Source organism: Seriola dumerili, unplaced genomic scaffold (genome assembly GCF_002260705.1).
Source record: "Seriola dumerili isolate Sdu_G_001 unplaced genomic scaffold, Sdu_1.0 BDQW01000191.1, whole genome shotgun sequence".
NCBI lineage: Eukaryota > Metazoa > Chordata > Actinopteri > Carangiformes > Carangidae > Seriola > Seriola dumerili.
This window is the reverse complement of record NW_019174446.1, coordinates 10,112,966-10,133,923: the sequence shown is the minus strand read 5'-3', so window position 1 is coordinate 10,133,923 and position 20,958 is coordinate 10,112,966. Positions and strand designations below refer to the sequence as shown.

Below are 20,958 nucleotides of genomic sequence, written 5' to 3'. Positions count from 1 at the left end.
CTGTCTTACAAATATAAATTGTAAAACCTTAACCTCATGCCTTCATTGTCACAGACTTAACATAAAGAAGACATAAGGTATAGACGATAAAGGGTTGTGCCCTTAGTATCTTCAAACATAATTTGCTGTAGTTTCTTCCTCAGCTTTCTTATCCATTTACAAGCTACTTTAATAGATTCATCTTTGATTAAATACATCCAAATATATGATTTAAAACCATTTGAATTCCAGAGGCTGCTGAGACCGCTGCTGCTACTTTTACCCTGCTAAGCTAGGCTAGTTAGCTTTTAGCAGGAGTATATTTGGTTTTACTTTTTTTCTCCATTATGATTAGATTTAGCTACAACCTTATTTATGTAGCATAACAAACTCAAATATTAAGATGTCAAAAGATCAAAATACATTACAGCAAACAGGAAAAAGTGAGTAAATTATCTTTAGCTAAAGCTATGTCATCTGTATTAACTAGCAAGAGCGCAGACAATTTAGATTTTTTTTGCACATATTCACTCGTATCTTAGGCTTAGGAAAAATACTGTAAAATGTACAAGATAATACAAATGCATATGAGCCTCTAGTATCACTGTTTTGTTATTTAAAATATGTACAGCATGTATAGCCACAGCATCTGATGCATAAAACAGACCCCATTAATTATTCTGGAAATCCATCATCTCTTTCACTGAAACCCAGAAGCTGCTTGTCAGTCGTTGAGTATTTAAGCTACAATAGCAGTCTATTAAAACTGTAAAATGTTGCTTGCTAATTACACATTTTCATAGGTTCTTATCATTTTTAGTATATGCCTGTGTTTAAAGTGGAGAGCCGTTACCTTTGAATTGTTTGTTTATTCAGCCAATGGAAAATTAAAGCCTACAAGCCACACTAACAATCGTTCATTTAATTTGCTCATGATTGTGCAGGGGTTTATGAAAAGGCTCCGATAACCCGTGATGCCCTTTTCATTGTAGTTTTCCATTTACGTTTTCAGATAAAATGTTGCCACTTCTTTCAAGCCTGCCTCCTTATCTGCATTGTTTTTTATTTGTTTTGGTGCAGATGCAGAGACATTCCTCTAGTCTGAACAAAACATCTGTTGACTTTTTATGCTTAATACTGTGTATATTTGTCCACCTGCAAAGGGCTTTCACATACTAATACTGTAAACACATTGAACTGCAAAGCTGGTGAATCTATGATCTGTCAGATGCTGTCAATGTGTTCTGCTTTAATTATTCACTCTGATTTTCCAAAATCTTCCAGGGCTTATAGGAGTGAATTGCAGTCACATTGTGATTGTCTTTACGTCTTATCCTGCCCTGTTGTGTAACCTATTATGTGTTTAAATAAATATCCCTTAATGAAGGACCTCACACAATGGTAGACATTACTCATAATGGCAGATGCTACTCTTTCAGTGGTGTGAAGGCCATAAGGTTGTTGCAGTATGTAATTTGCCAGTGAACAATACAGGTGAAAACATCAGTAATTTCCTCTTTTAAAATGACCCAAATATGTCATCATGTATAAAATCCCCAGCTTCTCACGTCTGTCGACACAGCATGTTAGTGCACCTGTAAAATGTTTATAAGAGAGTGAAGTTCATGTCATGATTGACCTGTTGTGGGTTTTTAGTGATGCAGCAATAAAACACAGACAGACGGAAACACACGCTCTTACGCACTCAGGTACGCACATCATAATGTCCTCCCAACCATATGTGTGTGTGGTGCATGTGTGTTTGGTTCACACACTTCTCGACAACACACAGCTGGAGGTGGACAGTGTCTCCCAGGCCTCTGAGAGGTCAGGTCGTGGGCGTACCATGGATTTGGTCTCCACAGAAGATCACTTCAAATCCTTGTGATGTCAACATAATCCTGTTTCCATGGCAACAGCATCCGCGGTTGTCGGGCAGCGAGGCAGAGGCGTCTCCAGCTGAGGGCCCTGCCAGGGGCTGATGTGAGACATCTGCGTCATCCAACTATAAATAACCCACCATGTGGCAGCTGTGAATCCTGGGAGCAGAGCCAGCACTTACCTGAATGTGAAACACTTGGGGACGAGAGAACAATGACGGCAGATAAATGTCAATCTAATTGACATCCTCAGTTTCCCATGTCAGAGGGAGTCAATCGGATATAAAGTGAAGACATTCGTGCAGTGGAACAAAAACAATTAAGACATTGAAGACAACAACAAAGGAAAAAAACTCCTGCAATGTGTACACTGCTTATTATTCCCTGATTCAACTTCTGTTCATTCATGTCAGTGTTAGTGTATCCTCTGTTTATCCCTGAGTTGACATCCTGCTGGAGCCATGATAACTGAGACTGTGAGTCTTGTAGGCGCGGCGAGATAGCCAGTATTTAAACACACCTTAAACAAATGATGCATTATGCAGATGTATTTTCCAATCCTTGATTATGGTCAAACATTATGAAACAATATGGTAGTCTTCAGTACAACAATATTAAAGACCTTCAATGAAAGTTGGTTGAAGACATTCATGGGTTTTATTCCTTTGTATTTGTGCTCAGAGGCTGATGAAGCACATCAGACAGTTTCTTCTTTTTTTTTCTTTTTTTTGTCAAACATCTCTATGGGCAGTGACAAGAAGAGGAACAATGCTGTTGAGGAGGCTTCTCTCAAGTGCAGGGACATGAGCAGACGTCAGAACGTGTTGTAAAAGCGTGGCTGAAAATCGATGTTGCCAAACAACAAGCCGTGAAGTGTCACAATGATCAATTGTTCGAAGACAGATAATACTCCCTCTGCCACACTGGATGAGTTGTGCAGCTCGTTTTCTCACTCATCTGTCAGGGCTCCTACGATCTAAGTGAATTATTTCCCCAAAAAGACTTTCTTCATTCGACATTGAGCACATTCAGACTTGTTATACTAGAAGACCAAGCGTTTGCTATTATTAGACTGTGCATCATGTGTAACTTTGGACAGTGCTGCCATAGCTAAAATAGTGATGCAGCTGCTGCTATTACATTGCATGTCCGACTTAACATTGTGTGTTTGATTTTGAAGCAAGTTTGATTTTGTCAACGAATCAAACACATTTCTATAACAGTTGCTTTTCTGGCCCAGTTTGCCTTGGCAGCAGATGACCTGTCTACGCAGCCAGGTTGAAGTGACCAGTCAACCTGGACACCATAGGGCCAATCTGCGATAGAGGACGTGTGATAAGAGAGGTAAGTTTACTTTTCCGGATTGCTCCAGATGACAAATCTATGGGACAGTGGAACAAGGTTACGCAAGCAGCCGTGCTGCTGACGTCAGACTGCCTCCGCTGTCTGCTTGATTGATTACAGTAGTGCTTGGCAGAGCTGACCAGTGTGCACCTGGGAAATAAAAACACACCAAAAACACACTATAGATTCAAGTGGTATCACACATCTCCTCTCTGCTCGGTCCACATCTCTTGTGAAATGGAAAAATACTCAAATGTAACACACACTATGTGCTATTGATCTGATGTAAGCTTTGTTACTCTTGTTAGATTCAAATAAAATCATGACTTCTATTGATGAGTTTTGTAAACCAAACCTGATGTTAAGGGTATAATTAGACATAATACAGTATTTCCCAAAGATTAGAAGCATGTCAAAACTGGATTAAGTAATAAAAGCCAGAGTTGCAAATGGTTTTATGTTACAGAATCAATTCTGTTTTTTAAACTTGTTTTTACTGATTTTATGATGGTTTCTTTTCTCTTTTCTTTTTTTAAGTCACAAACCGTCAGCATCTATATGGACCAGATGGTCTGCAGTGCCATAGTTGTACCATATCAATGACAATATCTTTCGAGAAGAGAGCGTATTGCATAGTTGAAGTGCTCTGAAGCTCAATGGTCAAATATAGTGTTAGACTATGTATTATGTAAGGCTTGGCTCACTTTACCCTCTGAACGGGTGGAAAGACTGAAGGAGAAAAAACTTTGACTCAGGCTTAAGTTGTGCAGAATGTGGATGGCATTATAGAAAAAAAAGCTAATTTAACAGTACACGAGTGTTTGGAAACATGGATCTACAATATACAAATGTATACACCAAGGCAAGATAAGTAATTCCTTAAGAGAATGCAATGAAATCTCTAGTTTCCCAATAAATCAATTTCCCAGCTTATGTGATAAAAGGAGTCATGCACACATTTTCTCCTTTATCTATTTTTTTTTCTTTTCCTTAAATCCAAACTCAGATAAGCACATGGATATCTCAACACATGTGACTTACTCCTGCCTATATCGTCGTGTATGAGAGAGGAATGTATGGCCCTGGTAATAAAACACCCTCACCTTCTTCTGTATGTCTGTGACTTCCTAACTTGGACAGCTACTTTAACTGGAGCTTAAATCATGTTACGCAATCACCCCACACCCACCGCAATAGGATCTTTAGGGTCGCTGCTGCAAATTACCTTGTCAAATACTTTACAAAAAGAAAATAAACACCCAGTTTGCTTCACTAACCAGCTTTGGTGTTGGTAGATGAATGGATTCTGATTATTGATTATTCTCCAACAAACAAACACTACTAACGGCACCACAGGGACGTAGAAGCAAGATGACAGCTGCCTTCAATGTGCAGATACTGCTGAGTCACCAAATGTAACCATAATAAAAGCTTATAAAATAAACTTGTTCTGTCATTTTCTCAACACATGTGCCTGGTGTGGACATTGCATATTAAAAGCTACCACAAAGAGAACCGGCTGCTTCCACTTTCTGGAGCATTTACCAGAAGTGAGAGGGAACCCCTATTAGGCAGAGAGCTCTGATTTCATTCCCAGAAATCCTGCTCCTCACCCCCATCCAGTAGCCCAGCAAATAACTCAGCCTGAGGGGCGATAAAGAGTGTAACACACTGGAGAGCAATTGTGCCAATTCACTGGACACCTTTTGGGTTAAAGCACAGCAGAGGTATGGAGCACGCCCACCCCACCCCCCTGCCCCCACCCCTCAGAGACAATGTGTATATGGGTCAAGATGATTGACTTATGTAACAGATACCGTTGGACTGAAAACAGCAGCTCTCACACAGGTTAAAACCTCTGTCCTAACAAGAGACTAATAAAAATGTGTTCATGATCATCCAGATTTCTTAAATCCTCCCCCTGGAGGGATTATGGGATCGGGCAAAAGTGTATCCCATCATACCATGGCTCAGAGAGGGCCAGCTGGATGTTCCAAGAGCTTATGATCAGTGATTTGCAGGCATTTCCAAATTCATGCCAGGTGTTTGTGAATATCGACAACAAAACAAACCTTTGAACAAAAACAAACTCAGCTTGTTCGTTGTAGTTTGGAAGATTCCTGCGGGGTTTTCTGGTGATTTATGCAGTGCTGTAACTGGAAGCACGCAGGAGGCAGGCATGTTGCACACATGGCTGCCCGGAGATACGTATTGTAGTGCTATAAGCAGCGACTGGGGCTCAGACACTGCGCTCCATGTTTTAGATCAACAAATCACTCGACATTCACCTCACAGTCTCTCGCATTTCACTGTACATTTAAAAGCCCAGTGGCCTGTGTCTGAATATAGAACATCTTCTTATCTCGCTGCGTGTCTTTTGCTACCTTTTACATAACTTACTTTTAAGTAACATGGGTGAACATGATAAGCAATATGGAGCATTTAACCTGTGCTTGCCTCATAAAACTGTACTGTGGTCTTAGCTAAAAGTCAAACATGCTGAGAATATGCCTGGTCATGCCCTGTCAGTGACTCAACATGCACTATCTGTCCATCACCCTGTCCCATGCACCTCTTTCTCCCTCTGACTTTATTGTAGGTGATACATAAACTTGGGAAATGAACAAGTGTGTGAAGTTCACTGGCTTTTATTGACTAGTTATTGCACAACCATGTTCTGTAACTAACCATATACTTATCTCTTTTATATAGGCTACATATGTACATACATTTACTGTATATGTAAGGAAGTCCGCAAATCCCCAGGGAAAAATCCTGTATTAAAACAGACAAAACAGAATCATCATTATATATTATTATTATGATTCATTAACATGTAAGTCGCATTTTAATAGCTGCAAATTTTACCCATTTTATATAGTTTTGAGTGACTTTATTTACTGTATAACAATGTATTGGATCTTATGTGTTCATAAAAATCAGAATCTGCAGAGTAACTACAGCTGATGGAAACATATTAAACAATATAAAATATTCAAATATGTTAAACAATATTTACAGATTTTTTAAAAATGTAACTGCTCATAGTCAGCCTATCCAGATGATATCTTTTCAAATAAATGAAGATACAAATTGTTTTTCCTTAATCATTTTAGAAGGCCTGAGGATTAAAATAAACCTTTAAAAGGTAAAAAAGAAAAGAAGACAGACAGCACACTTGACCTCTTACTGGAAAATTTTAGTTGTCTAAAATGCATGCCACCTTACCCTTACATAGAGAAAAAAAGTTATTTAAAGGAGCTATTAGCAAGTTTTGTTACAGTTACATAGTCAGTGTTAGCATTAACAGCTGTTTGCTGTTACTTACCAGTCTAGAAGAAACGTTGTAAGTTCACCATCAAACTTCAGTCCTTTACTTGCCCAGAGCTGTATCCAGCAGTAGAAATAAGTATTTTCATTTGCTTCTATTTCTATCACTTCTGTTTTTTTAATAACGTTTGTATGCTAACCAGCTAGCTCAACATGATGCTGGTCAATCATGTTATGTCTTGTTTCATTGGATTGGTCATTGTGACTACCGGGACCAATCGTGGTGGGCCACCGCATCGGCTGGCCTTTTCGTGGTGCACTTGCCACATGCCACATTTGTGTCCAGGGCATGACTCCTCCGCCAGTAGATGTTCCTTTCATGTAGTTGCTGTTACATCACCACCGGTCTCTTGTCTGCAGAATTAATCTCATTCAAAACTCCACAAGGTTTGGCAGCAACAGAACAGTAAATTGGTCCTTCTTCTTCTCCAGGAAATGCTTAAATTGGTACTATCCAAATGCCATACAGAGCTGAATTTCTTTCCTTAGCCGACCATCATGTCACTGCTTTGGCCGATGCCCAAGACACTCACTTGTGCCTACATTTGGAGTGCGAGCATGCATGTGAGTGTGAGCAAATGGGTGCTGACCTAACGGCCACCGTTGTCGTTAATAAGAAGGGTTTTCTGAATGTTACATGTAGAACCTTTAAGTGTATTGATGCATTTCTGCCTGTTGCAGAAGTCAACAAATGTTTCTTTCATGTGATACATTGGAGGCAACGTGGAGACATAAAGCTCATTAACGGAGTTGTTAAAAAAGTTGTAAAAATTTGTCTGGTTGCAGCTTAAGAAAATAAACAGTGACATGTTATCTGCTGGTAGGTTAGCCTTAATATTATAAAAATGATCTGTCAGCAACCAAAGCATTTTCAGCGGATTGATATCACCATATTTAACAGTCTGCTGTGATAAGGTTTGACCCTGTGATACCTTGGTACACTAATCCAGCCCCATGGCACATATTCAGGTTTCCATGGGGAAATCTTTCCACCTCACCATGCGCAGCCAACGTTTTTCCACTGCAAGAACTGCGCATATCTCACGTCTTTTTACTTATCCGTTTATCTAATCTGTACTCTGAAAAAAAATGCAAATACTAAATGTTGCTGTTCAGCAGATATGGTATCTTGGAAAAGTGGAAATGATTTTTATGACTATTTGAGAGATATGAGGATGGGGGGGGGTCATAATCAAGGCCTATATATCAAGATCAAAAGTGTTACAATAGTAACAGCTGCTGCTGAGATACAGTGGATTAAATAACAAATGAATTAAATAATAAGCTAAAGAGTGCACTGAATTATCTCACTGACCATCACAACCTAAAACACCCTGTGCACTGTAAGCTATCCAGTAAGATCTGTAACCCTGCACTCACCAAATTGCATTTGGTCAACAAATCTAATACACAAACCAACCAAAAAATAACACTGACCTGGTCTATCATGAGCTCTATGTAGTAAAAGGCTTTTGGCTTTAGCACTCACCACCATGCCCAAACACACAGTTAATCGAGTCCACCCTTGTTACACCCAGAAAAATTCCCAGAAAAGCAGTACACAAACATATGGTTAAGTACTGACCAAACTCCACACACACACACACACACAAACATGCACACACACACACACACACACACACACACACACACACACACGCACGCACGCACGCAAGCACACACACACACACACACACACTCAACAGGTTGCCATGGACGTTCTATGAGGAAACCTTTATCTTTATTGCTTGTAGTGTCAGCTAACATGTAAAGAGTTGCAAAATTTTGCTCCACTTCGACCCTGTTTGTTAGGAGGTCAAACATCCCTTACATTTTTTTGTTGAGGAAATTTTATTTCATATATCCACCTTTAGGAAAGTATGCAAGAACTGTAGGTCATTTCGTTGTGTTATAGTTTCAACCTTTAGGATTCAGAAATTTTAACCACCATGTGCAGACTATACCCACAGGATTCAGTTGTTTTATGTTTCACTGGCAGAGGCAACAAACTATGCCTGCTGGCAGCTGTAGCCTCCTGGCAGCTGGTTCGTTCTGCTCAGCACAGGGTTAATTATATCCAGCTTCACTGCCCAGCACATAGAGACACACTTTTAGCTGTCCAAATCACAGCGGCAGTGATGCTCACAGCAGCCCTGACTGTGAGTCACCTGTTTTGTTCGCAGAGGTACTTCACTTTTGCTCCAGTCAGACCAGCGAGCGATGAGGAAAAGGCTTGTGAGAGCGTGACACACCGCTGCACACATGACAGCAGAGCCAAAAGTGGCTCGCTGAAGAGGAACGAGCATGATGAATCACAGAGTGGATGACAGCCGGAGGTAAATTGGTAGTGGGCTATTTCTTTGAAGAGCTGGAATTTATTAGTTTTAAGTGAAAGAGATGGCTTTCCCTGTCGTCCGGTTACTGCATGTTCCTCCATGTGTTTCCGAGAAAAAAGAAGGAGTCAGCCAAAAGAAAGTGCCACATTAGACAATGAAGTTTTGTTCTGATTGATTATGTATAATGGCCACAAATCTGCTGAAAAGAGAGACGTAGAACCAGTAAAGCTCAGCCCTTATTCATCACCCTCTGTCTGATCTAATCCTGTTTCTCGAGTAAAATAAAGTCACCTTGGTTCCATTAAAGTACATCCTCTCATTTTGAAAACCGGTAGTAAAGCAAAGCCTCTCATCCCCCTCTGACTGGGTGGCCTTCTCTGTCTCAGTGCCACACCAGTTGGGGTTAAAGAGCATGACACACTCCAGCAGGCGAATAATCACCCGCAGCCAACAAGGATTCAAATAATCCACATCTCAGCACTGCTGACAAATAAACCCAGTACACACTGAAGACCTGGTACCTTCACTGCTGTTGTTAAATTAAACTCATCCTCAGACTTCTCTTCTACTGCGAACAATGTTTAGTGCTCTAGGCGATTGTGGATGATTGTGGCTAAAATGCAACACAGATGCTGCGGCAGTGATGCTTTGGCTCTTTCCTCCTGCGAGACACTGAGCCAAAAGTTTGACCATCTGTTTCATGTTAGCTTAAGATATACAGGTTGCTATACTGTCATGCCTAGGCAAGGACTCTTTTGAAGTCAAATGAGGTAATAGAGACATTAAAAGATTTTAGAAATCCATTAAGGTTATCAAATTTCACAACAAGGGGTCTGAGCCTTGCAAGCATCAGCCACAAGTTTATGTTTTCAGTCTTTTTCTGCCTGAATTACCTGCCAAAGTGAATACCAAAAATGTAAGGATCATAACAATGTGTTTATACATTCTTACAAAGTGAAAAGTGAGCTGAAATTGCCTACAAATTTTTCACAATTTCTAAGCTACTTCATAAGACATAAGACAACACATGCTGTTATACATTTTTACATAAACTCAAAAGCATCCTCTTTGAAAGCTGAAAAACACCAGCGACACAGGAGACACCAGCTGCCATATGCAGACACCCCTTCAAAGAAAAAGAATTGATTTTCGGATGACCTTAAAGCAACATTCTCACTTTTCTGCACACACAAGTGACAGCTGAAGTGCAGGCAGACTCCAGCATCAGCTGCCATGGTCCATCCTCTGTGATCACTGGCCCCACAGGCTATTTTTTCCCAGTTTTCAATTTGAATAATTATGGGAAAATCTACTGCTTAAAAAGTATAACCCTGGGCACAGAATAAACAGGTTGTAGGCAATGCCAAGAAAACAATTTGCCACACTCTGAAAGATGATATTCCATTTCGAATGGCTATTTACAAGGGGGGAACGGGAGAGAAAATCTGTAAACTGCAGGTCAAAAGACTCTTATTTGATGGAAGTGCATCTGAGGGCAGGTAGCAGATGATCATATCTGTTTTTACAGTCTTTTACAGACTTTTTGCCTTCTGGTGATCAGCAGTATACTGTACAAGACCTGGGTTTTGGACCTAGACACTGTGGTAATGATGGCTAATACATTTTTTTTAAAACTGAAAGATTATTACCAAAATATCTTGTTGTAACTCTTTATCGCACATAGATATCATGAAACCATCTTTCAGTCAGCTGCTGGCCACAGTTTGTGTATTTGGTGAACACACATCACGCTGACCCCATTCATGACTGGATGCTTGCCTGTCTGAGCACATGTGGCCGACATGCACCTCCACATTGTTTCCATTTGGGAGCTATCAGAAAGAATGAACCCGATAACCACTGATTTTCTGTTTATGTACCATACTTTGACATGGGTCTGTTTAACATCACAGTAGTTTCTATAAAGTGAACACAGGGTTTTGCTAGGCAGTCAGAAAGCCTTCACATGGTAAGGCTGTATTTTTAATTGTGTAAATTTGAGACAAATCAGTTTTGAGAGAAAGAAGAGACAAAAAACAGTAGAAGTCAACAAAACTGATCATTTTTATTGACCTAATGTTACAGGTCCACTGCCACATCCTACAAAATGCAAACAAGTTTGTTCATACAAGCACTGCTTGTAATTGTCTCTACACAAACTATGGATCTTGATGCAGACTGATAAATGAACGACCCACTGACTATGGCAAAGTGGTTCTTCACAGACTCACAACCTATGTACAGCTTCAACACTCAATTACAAAAAGAAAGAATAAATAAAACATCACAAGGCCTTTCTTCTAATGGTTTTCAAGTTACTAAATTGTTCTCCGGCAAGCCTGCAATCCTTATTCACATCCTGCCCCCTAGTGGCACAAACTAACTCCTAACCCTCACAAGAAACTGTACTCCACCATCACAGACAGGGGGTTAAGTTTCATGCTGTAAGAGCAGTTAAAGGTCACAGCCATGAAAATGACAGCTTGCCCTGCACGAGAAGAGGCCTCATCAACATTCCTAAAACATTACGCTGCTTGAAACAGTCGAACGTCAGGCCTGTGCTCCAACCGCCGACACACTTGTGACAGGTAACATACTGTTGATGTGCCCTGAAGCAAAGAAAAAGCAGATGCTCACTCAGACTGAAAGCGTTCCAGGAGACCACATAAATAGGAAACAGCATTTCAGCGATGAATACTCCAATCCAAGCCCTGATAGGCAGCAGCAGCAAATATGAGTTTGATTTAAATACTTGGTTTTAACATCCAACACATTTGATAAAGCAACAAAGTGGACATTATACAGTTATGTATAATTATGTATAAATGCTACACAATTTAGTCATTCAGTATCCAGTCACACCTGAATAAATCTGAAATATTTGCCATTTAGCTTAAAAGCATCTGATGTACAAGACATGCAGAACTGATTAGAAAAAACTGAAAAAAAGCTTTTATACGCATACAATAAAAATAAAACAAAAACTGCACCTCCTCCTCTCCCTTCAAAAAGTGATTATTCATGTATCTAAAAACAGTCAAACTGGATCCACCCAATGACACTGGGCTGATGTAGACCTGGGTGACAGGATATGATCAGACGTGACATAAGGCTAACTCTTGAACTGATCATCCTGAAATGGCTCACTATCCAGAGCATGCCATTTCAGTAAGATCTTTTGTTTCTGTACTTCTTGCATCCACAGTCAAACGTTAAGTTTTCCCAGATTTAAAGACCTGTTTGCATAAGATATTAACAGGAACTTAAACACTGCGGCTGTGATGTATGGCTTGAGGTTCTGTGGAAGGTGTGGAGGCATGTTCTGGGTATCTTTAATAAAAAGGTGTTTAAAAAAATATTTCTATATTGTGCTTCCAAGTGTTACTAAGATTTACCTCCATCCTGAAGGACACATACAGTAGTACATTGTTGATTTAACTCACAGAACAGGTAATGCTTAATCAAATCATAATGACATCTTGAGAAACCAAATGGCAACACGCTTCATGACCACCACTGTAAAAAAAAAGTCAGTCAAATTCATTGCCAATGATACAGAGCAGCGGAATAAGTCCACTATGACTCCTTCTGTTCTCCTATGGTTACTGGGTGCGCACTCAGGATAGAGGAATAAAGCCAATGTCGGGTGCATCGCCCAGAATCAAGCTGGCCCGGCTCAGCGACGGCGAGGGAGAAGCCAGACGGAAGGCTGGGTTGATGGAGTGCAGCGAGTCCCTCTTGCTGCTTCTGCTGAACACAGGGCAAGGAGCGGCCACGGGCTGGCGGTCGTGCTGTTGTGAGCAGCCAGTGGAGGGTGAAGGCTCTGAGGAAGGTGCCGGCGTGCTGAAAACTTCCGGGCCAAGTGGGGTGGTCTTTGGGGTGCAAGGGGGACACAGGCCATGAAAGTCGGAGGAGTTAACCATCCTCTCCAGCACGTCCTTGGTGCTCTGAGTGCACTGTGTGCAGAGGAGAAAACAGAGAAGTCAGGAAAAAATGTTGCAACATCATGGGTTTACGTTATGAAAGGCCAAGCTGCAATGACAAAACAGTAAGACGGACATGTACAGAAAAATCTGAATGTGATTTAAAGGATTAGTTTGGAGCTCATCAAGCACAATGGAAGCAGTGATTGCACAAATGACAGCACTGTCAAAAGATTCAAATGAAGAAGCATGGAGGAAGTGAGTTAGATGCAGACAATGCAATTAGAAGGCAACCATATTAAACAAGGGTAAAGAAAGATTTTGATGTGTGTGGTGACACTGCTTCTTCCTGTGTTTCTTCTGGCTTTGATCAGAGTAGAAAGGGAGGTAGTTTATACAGACTTGTATTTGTTTGCATCACCATACATGCACAATAAAGCCCCAGATAAATGAGAAAAACATGTCATCTATCTACAGAGAAGACAAAGAGAAAAAATCATCAGCCCTCAAACACGAACTCCATCCAGCACTGAGTGAGTGAGCAAATGTTAATGAGAGAATGAATGAATGGTAGTGAAGCATGCACATTCAAATAAGACAGTGCACCCATCCACACCATCACTACAAACCAATCACAAAATCTGCCCTGACTGCATTTGGCTTTATGCAAAAAATAAAATAACTTAGAAAAGAAATAACTGTTAAGATGACAGCAACTCCAAACCTAAACGGGTACAATATGAAAAATGAGACAATGAATGGCAAGTGAAGAGATGTTGTGATTGGTTTAACGTTCAACCCTACTCTTACCATCAACCGTCTACATGCAGCAGTGCCCTTCAGGCTGTGCAGGAAAAAGCAAAATCCTGACAGTTCTCCTCCTAGCAGGGTGGAATGGATACAGTACAACACTGAGTGTCAAATCTTTCATCCAGCGATTAATACAAATGCTCATAATAAATAAATCCAACTGTTCGCTAACTTATAAGTATTGAAATAAAAAGTTTAACCTCAGAAAATACAACTTTTTCCAAACATCTTAAAACCTGCAGTCAGGCACATGAAGACTTGATAAAATGAAAAGACAAAGTAAACTTAAAACAGAGACCAAAATCCCAAAATACAAAAATAATGTTTATTTAACACATAAAAAAACACTTGTTATACTTTTTAGGTAAATAAAAGATGCACGCACAAATAGAAGTAAAAGTAGATTTTAGAAAGCTAATAATATACCTAAGATATTTGATATGTTGACAATATTGAGACAAATGTATTCAAGGCATGTGACAAATGATCTGTGATAAAGTGCTGATGAATCCAATACAAAATCTGATCTGATACCATTTGCATGTCCTACTTAAAAAGTCCTTTGTGTGCATAAACCTTCACCACAACATACAAGCAAACTGAGAAGTACAATAACAGAGAGGTAGATACAGCAACATGTTGAATTCCTACAAGTGTAAGCAGACATAAACACAAACTCAAATTTCAAAAGGTGCGACAATTAACGTGTTTACCGTCAACACAAAATGACCATAACATATCTGCAGCAGTCTGACAGGGGAACTCAGCAACTCAACAATGACTTAAAGAAATGGTTAAATGTTTGGCTGTTAAAACTCTCTGCCCACTTTCGTGCTGTTTTTAACTGCTCAGTGATGCCAAACAGTGTTACAAGTGGCTTCCAAGACATTTTGTTCCACAGCTAAAAGAATATATGACACAGCAGTATTACTTCAGCATGCTGCATGGTGATAAATTACCTCTTCAGCAGCTCGCATGCCAGCTATAATTAGCTACCTCAATCATTTCTACTGTGAATATTTGGCTTTATATTATGTCCGTCTCAAACCATCGTAAGCTGAGCCCTAGTAATGTTGTTCAAATGCAAACATAGACTACTTAATGGGCCATTCGCTATAACAAATCCACAATCTTTTCTTTCTGTTTGTATAGACAAAACATGTAAAATGTGTGACTTTCATGACAAAGATGCAAAGTACCGCATGTCAGCAACTCTACTTGAGGTGCTGAATCTGGAGGTCTGGAGGATGAAGGAGTGGAAACACAGACTGTGGAGAAGGCACAGAGGGGGGCAGGCTAACAACAACACAGGAGCTATGGGACAGTCAGGACTTGGGAGGGACCACAAGCTGGTTCATCCTACCATGTGCGTGTCATTCTTGGCCGCAAAGAGTGGCAGCTCTATCTCCGAGGCAGAAGCAGCAGGGATCGCCTCATCAGGAGGCAGGAAGCCTCTTCTGTCAATCAGACTAGAGAACAGAAGAGAAGATTATATTATGATGCATTTAAACGTGAACTCTACCTGCACTGTGACCAATGCTATTATCAAGGAACTGTTCATGAAGTGTTTTCACTGATACTGAGTAGAGGAAAGGTTTGTAGAGCTGTTAACATGGTGAGAGGCAGGCTGAACTGCAGAGTAACTAAAAGAAAAATGTGTGTAGGGATGATAAGGACTCCTGACATCATCACTCACCTCGGGGGCATGGGGCCACATAACGTCACACAGCAGTTAGTTATGATGCTGTTGTAACTGTACGGATTCCCAGACTCCTCTGCACCCCTTTTACTTGACCAGGAACCCTTTATCTGCACAGTAAACAAAGAGGGTATGCTGTCAGTTATCGGATAAAGTCTATTAATGAATTGAACGGTGTCATATATTTAATACTTACATCTTCATTTGTTGTGAGGTTGGAGGCTACTAAATATGTATGGAAGCCTGAGAGTCCCAGTATAGACCAGATGGAGAAGAAACAAATCACCAGCTCCACCACAGTAAGCGAGGAAGAGTCAAGGCATGATTACATCATCATTATCAATTGTTACTTAGGACAGGTGACAATGAGAGCAACATGACTAACATCTATGACAATGGTGAATATGTGTTGAAGTTGTTTCCCTCTCACCATTACACAGAGAATTCAAATTCATGGAGATAACTAGCCATATTTTACACTGTGGTGGGGCTGCTTTTTCTTTGCTTAAGTTAGCTTATGCCTCTACGTTATGACTTACTAAAATAGAAGTAGTTATGTAATGGTGTCATTTATTTAGACGTAGCATAGAATCAAGTACTTGCAAATATATAAACGTCACATAACACGTGTGCTTATAATATGAACTCTTCACATTTTGACAAACCATTTTTAATATCAGAACATTAGATATAAATGAAAATAGAATTACTCAAGTAAAATGCAAGTACCTCAAAACTGTATTCAAGGGCAACACTTGAGTAAGCATACGTTACATTCTACAACTGCAAATTTGTCATGCAGATGTAAACAAAAGGCTGTCCCACCATCATACTGTTGCTACTTTGAATCATTTATCTTTCATTCCTACCTTCCAGTCAGAAACTCATTGGTTTACATTTGTTTCAGCTTGTTTAAGATATACTGTATATAATCCATCACAGTGAACATGTCGTAAATTATGTTATTTATAAATTGGCTAAAAATGCTGTTATGACCTTTAATGCTTATGGTCACAGAGGATGCACAAAGTTTTAAATTCCAATATGAAAATGATGCAATAAGTTTCTAAAAAAAATAATCTAAAAATCACCTGCTCTATGAGATAAGTAATGGAAAAAAACAATCTTCGCACAAAGACTCCAACAGGAAGACATAATGTCATGCTCATCATGCACATCATTAGGAAATTAACCAACCCCCTGTCTGTGAATAACAACTCAAACCACTGTGTAGTCATGCCGTCTATATCTGTCTAGTCACTGACATCATCACACAAGGACATGAGGCAGCAAACCTACTACTGGAAAGCCATCTGCCTAAAAGCACTGCTTTGCTGGATGCTAACTCTCTGATCCTATTAAGCGTGGGCTTAGGCTGAGGAGGAGTGGGAAATGCCTTGTCAACAGTGTAACTTGTGTTTGTTGTTGGCAGGAAATAAACTAATTCAAAAAGATCTCATCTATCTCATAAACAGGTTGACTACATGAAAATTTGGTATGTACAAAGGATATCTGGCAGGGCTCTCTTGAATGGCTTGAACGAGGCTTTTAACTACTTGAGAACCTGGAGGGAAAAAAAGGACATATTTCAATAAAGTGGTTCTTGATAACATGACATGAACATCATACAACTACTGAGTGATATCTGTGACTATTTGCAGAGTGAGAATACTTACGTAGAGTAATGTGTGTGATGACACAGCCAAATATGAAAGATGTCAGAAATGACAGAGAGATGATGAAGCTGTAGAAAAAGCGGTAATTGCGTTTGCCAACGCAGTTCCCCACCCATGGGCAGTGGTGATCAAATCGTTCTGAGGGTGAGAAAGCAGTAAACATACCAAAGATTCAAGGCAAGTTTTATAGTACAACAGCAGTAAGCCTCAATATCTAACACACTGTACTGTATATTAAATTATTCATATCAGTGAAGCTGACGAAAAAGACAAGAGGTCCCCTAAGCCAGTCTACAAGACTGCGATCAGGGTGGATCCAGGCATAATTGCTCTGTATTGGCTACTGTATATGGCCACTTAATTATGTATACCTGTACAATTTAATGTCATGCAATACAACTGTTCTATCCACTTTGTTTAATTTTATGATGGCCACTCAGTTTTAGTGGACAATGTCATAGAGGTGTTATTCAATTATATGTTTTAACATCTACATTATAAACAGAGGTGATGTTGTACTGGACTGCGTTACATTGAGAGGTGCAACAACAACTATGACCTCAATAAAAAGGATGTAATTGGATTCACACATTTCTGATGTCACCAAAAGCTGAACACTATGAACTTTGGTAAAGCTAGAATTTATGGCAGAGCTGTTGTACTGGATTCCATCAGTTTATTCACATGTGCCTAATAAAGTGGCCACTACAGTACTTTTAAAAGGCAATCATTCCAGAGTGACAGGATATTAAGTTCCTCTTGGCAATGGTAATAAGTTTTTAGGTATAATTAGAGTAGTTGGAATAAGTGGTAACTTTATAACGCATCCTTACCCACACAGTTGTCACACAGGCTGCAGTGGGAGGTCCGAGGGGGGCGGAACATTTTACAAGTGAAGCAGTATTTGAGTTTTACCACCTGCTGGTTGATGAGGATCTCCTTGGTACGCGGAGGGGGGCGATATGTAGAGGATCCTGAGGTATCTTGAAATGGAAAAGTACAAGTAGAAAGACTCACTAAGACTTGAACATTTGATACATACAGTTCACCCAAAAAGCAATCAAAAGTTATAATAAATGTCACATAAACACAAACAAACCTATGTCTGGCTTTTGTGCTCTTCAGTCATGATAGTTAGAATAAGCTGCTTAGGTGTTGGTCTACAGTTCAAAGACAAACACGTCCCTCGGAGATCCCCCATATGGCAAAGCTCCTTTACCCCATCTGTCCCACAGAAAGCATGCAATTCCAGGATGTGCCTTACCTATCTGTTTCTCTATGTCGGCAGCTTCATCTGGGGTGGCCCTAGGAAGGATGCCTGGGTCTGTAAAGCTGGTTCTCAGCAGGGAGATGACCACAAACACAAAAAGCATCCCACCAATCACAGGTATGAAGATGGTCAGATGCTCCACCAGAAATGGGCAACTGTAAAAGAAGGAGATGTGCTCTTTTCAGTCAAAATCAACTTTACTCCTCCAGCATATTGTCACGATACTCCATTTAAAGCAAATGTGATAAAGCTAGATTCAGGGCCACCCTCCACATCACGTTAGCAAGAACCTTCAAAGTTGACTTACAAAGGGTCATTTGTAGTTACTCACTCGAATGCAAAGAAAAGGCCACAAGTGACAACAATAAGGCCCAGTGTCAGAGGAAGGACACCGCTCTGTCTGGCCAGCATGATCCGTCCATCGCAGAAAAACCTGTTCTTTCCTGGGAACACTTCCCATTTCCTCCGCGGCCGCTGCTCTTTCTTTTCGAGGTGGTTCTGTGCCGACGAGGGCGACACCGACAGCGCCCGGGGGTCGATCTGCTGGTACTCGCAGTTCTTCATCATGTAAACAGTATCCACACGGCTCGGAGGTAGCTAAAGACACACACTGAACTCGCTTTTTCTCGACGCGCTTTCGAGAGACAGTGCTCTCAAGATTCAGTCATTGTACATTTATATTTTCCCGTTCGGTTAGCGTTCAGTTGCCCATCCTGAAAGCTAACGCCAGCTAGCTAGCGTACCAGCACAGGCATTCTTCTCCGTAGTTGAGTTTAACGAGCTGGATCAATTCCCGAGTTGACTCAAGGTTAACTACCATCTTGGGTAGTTAAATTAAAGCCTCGCAGAAATATTAGTGCTCATTTCGGTAAATTGTCTCGCCTTTTGTTAAGATTGCAACACAAGCAGACAGACAGGCTTTCGGGCAGTTCACGTTTCCTTTTTTTCTCTTCCCGTCAACCGATGTACGTCACGTCGTGAACGTTGACGTATCTCCGCTGATTTGTAAAGACACAAACACATCAGGTATGGGAGGAGATGATTTGTAGATCAGCGGCAAACAGCAGCGCCCGCACAGGGATAATCTTTGGATTGGCATAGGCAGCTCGAGGTATGTGCTTTCCCACATTGTTTAATGAAAGCCCATATAGATAATACACCAATTCGTTGCAAACAATCAAAATAAGCTCATGTTGTTGTTCAGTTGCTGGCCTTCAGTATCATGGGAGAGATTTTTCTATGTACACATAGTGGATATTTTATAGGCTGATGAGAGTATTTTACAAACCCTTCGGGACTCCAGAATTCCTAGGTAATTTGATTAACTCATAAATTATTCTCACTGGTTTGGAGCCGGTGTGATACTGGGTACTGCATACTGATAAACTCCACTACCGAGGAAACTTTCTTTTTTCATAGTTGTAGAGTCATCTAAAATTCAGTTTCATCATTCTTAAATGATTGATCTTAAAGTAGCAGTTCTGCTGACCTCCATCCTGTGTGCTAAGCATGGCAGGGATTAGGAAAAGCATTACATCATTGACTTCTCTGGCTTTTTATTTGTTTATTCATTTAATTATTTTAGGTTTGATGGAAGAGCTCATTTTGAGAATTCTATGACATTTACCTGTTAACTATAGTTGAGATGTTTCAGGAAGAGTAGGTTCAGCTCCTTCTGTCCACATGTCAAAGTGTGCTTTTGCAAGACACTGAATCCCAAATATTTTCCTATAGTGAGGACATCACTTTGCACAGTAGCTTGCTGCCATCATTGTGTGAGTGTGTGTGAATCAGTGAATGAGAGGCAAACTGTAGGGCACCATCAATACTGTAAAACCCTGTACAAATGCAATCCATTCATAGGACAAGGAACACTTTGTATACTTTCTGCAGACAGTCGGATTTGTCAATCTGGGATTTGTTTGTCTCACACTGAGGTTGCAATCTTTGTAAGCATGTGACCTTGGCAAATAAATGGTGATCCCTGCAAACACATACCACTGAAATCTGATCAGCTCTTTCTCAATTCCCATAGTCATCTTTTGTTTATGACAATTAGTAAAAGCTGGTTGCTCGCAGTATTCTATTCCACATTTAGATCATTTGAACAAGTGAACTAGTAATGAGTCCTTGGGTGTTTGTGCTCTGTGTGCATGTCAACTGTCACATTATGCAGTCTTTTCAACCCTGTTATGGCACTTTTGGAACTCATAAGTGGGGAAGAGGAAGAAGTGTTCATCTGTTTAATTTGTTTGTTAAATTTATAGCAGAAGAATTTATTAGACTCAATTTAAGGGACGTGAAAGAAGAGAAATAGAGAAATACCTTGTGAGGTTACTGTTCCAGTTCATTTTTCTTTTTCATACTGAATCTGCTGTAAGAAATCTTGGATTAATAACATGTTCAGAAACTGTGTACAGTACAAACAGCCAAGAGGTCCAGTTAAAATGGTGATTTGGTGTTTTTAGTACAGATTTGCATCATAGAAATACTCTTTTGATGTTAGGGGCACCAAATTGTTTCATGTGTAACAGCAACCTCTGCTGGTTTCAAAGAGATGCCTGCAAGTATCATGAGGGGTAACTCTAGACTTGACAAGTTAGTGCCAGTTACAGTGCAGTAAAGGATCTGATTGGTAAGTAAACCACTAAAGAACACAAAACTGTTTACATACATTGTAGAGACAGAAAGAGATAGAGAGAGAAAGAGAG

The 20,958-nt window shown here is 40.2% G+C and overlaps 1 protein-coding gene across 2 annotated transcripts; it reads right to left on the bottom strand.

Annotated features, from left to right (window-relative positions):
* Nucleotides 1-10,915: 10,915 nt before the first annotated feature.
* Nucleotides 10,916-19,187, bottom strand: zdhhc18 (zinc finger DHHC-type containing 18). 2 transcript variants are annotated; one of them, XM_022753420.1, is made up of 10 exons: nucleotides 18,579-19,187; nucleotides 18,242-18,402; nucleotides 17,811-17,960; nucleotides 16,978-17,115; nucleotides 16,814-16,865; nucleotides 15,498-15,600; nucleotides 15,299-15,411; nucleotides 14,966-15,071; nucleotides 13,603-13,673; nucleotides 12,740-12,825 (listed from the first exon to the last, which is right to left on the bottom strand). In XM_022753420.1, exons 1-9 carry the CDS (start codon nucleotides 18,812-18,814, stop codon nucleotides 13,632-13,634), a joined length of 1,101 nt encoding a protein of 366 aa, XP_022609141.1. In that variant the 5' UTR covers nucleotides 18,815-19,187; the 3' UTR covers nucleotides 12,740-12,825; nucleotides 13,603-13,631. The 2 variants fall into 2 exon arrangements, with proteins under 2 accessions (XP_022609140.1, XP_022609141.1); XM_022753419.1 differs by lacking the exon at nucleotides 13,603-13,673 and having other exon boundaries at nucleotides 10,916-12,825.
* Nucleotides 19,188-20,958: the final 1,771 nt, after the last annotated feature.

What these genes read in the sequence shown, in the direction of transcription:
- zdhhc18 (XM_022753419.1), bottom strand. Translation starts at nt 18,814, where the DNA reads ATGATGAAGAACTGCGAGTACCAGCAGATCGACCCCCGGGCGCTGTCG. An exon ending in CGACATAGAGAAACAGATAG is followed by an intron (nt 17,961 to 18,241) that starts GTAAGGCACATC and finishes TTCCATTTCAAG; the next exon opens with ATACCTCAGGATCCTCTACA. An exon ending in TGTGGCCCCATGCCCCCGAG is followed by an intron (nt 15,072 to 15,298) that starts GTGAGTGATGAT and finishes TCTGTTCTCTAG; the next exon opens with TCTGATTGACAGAAGAGGCT.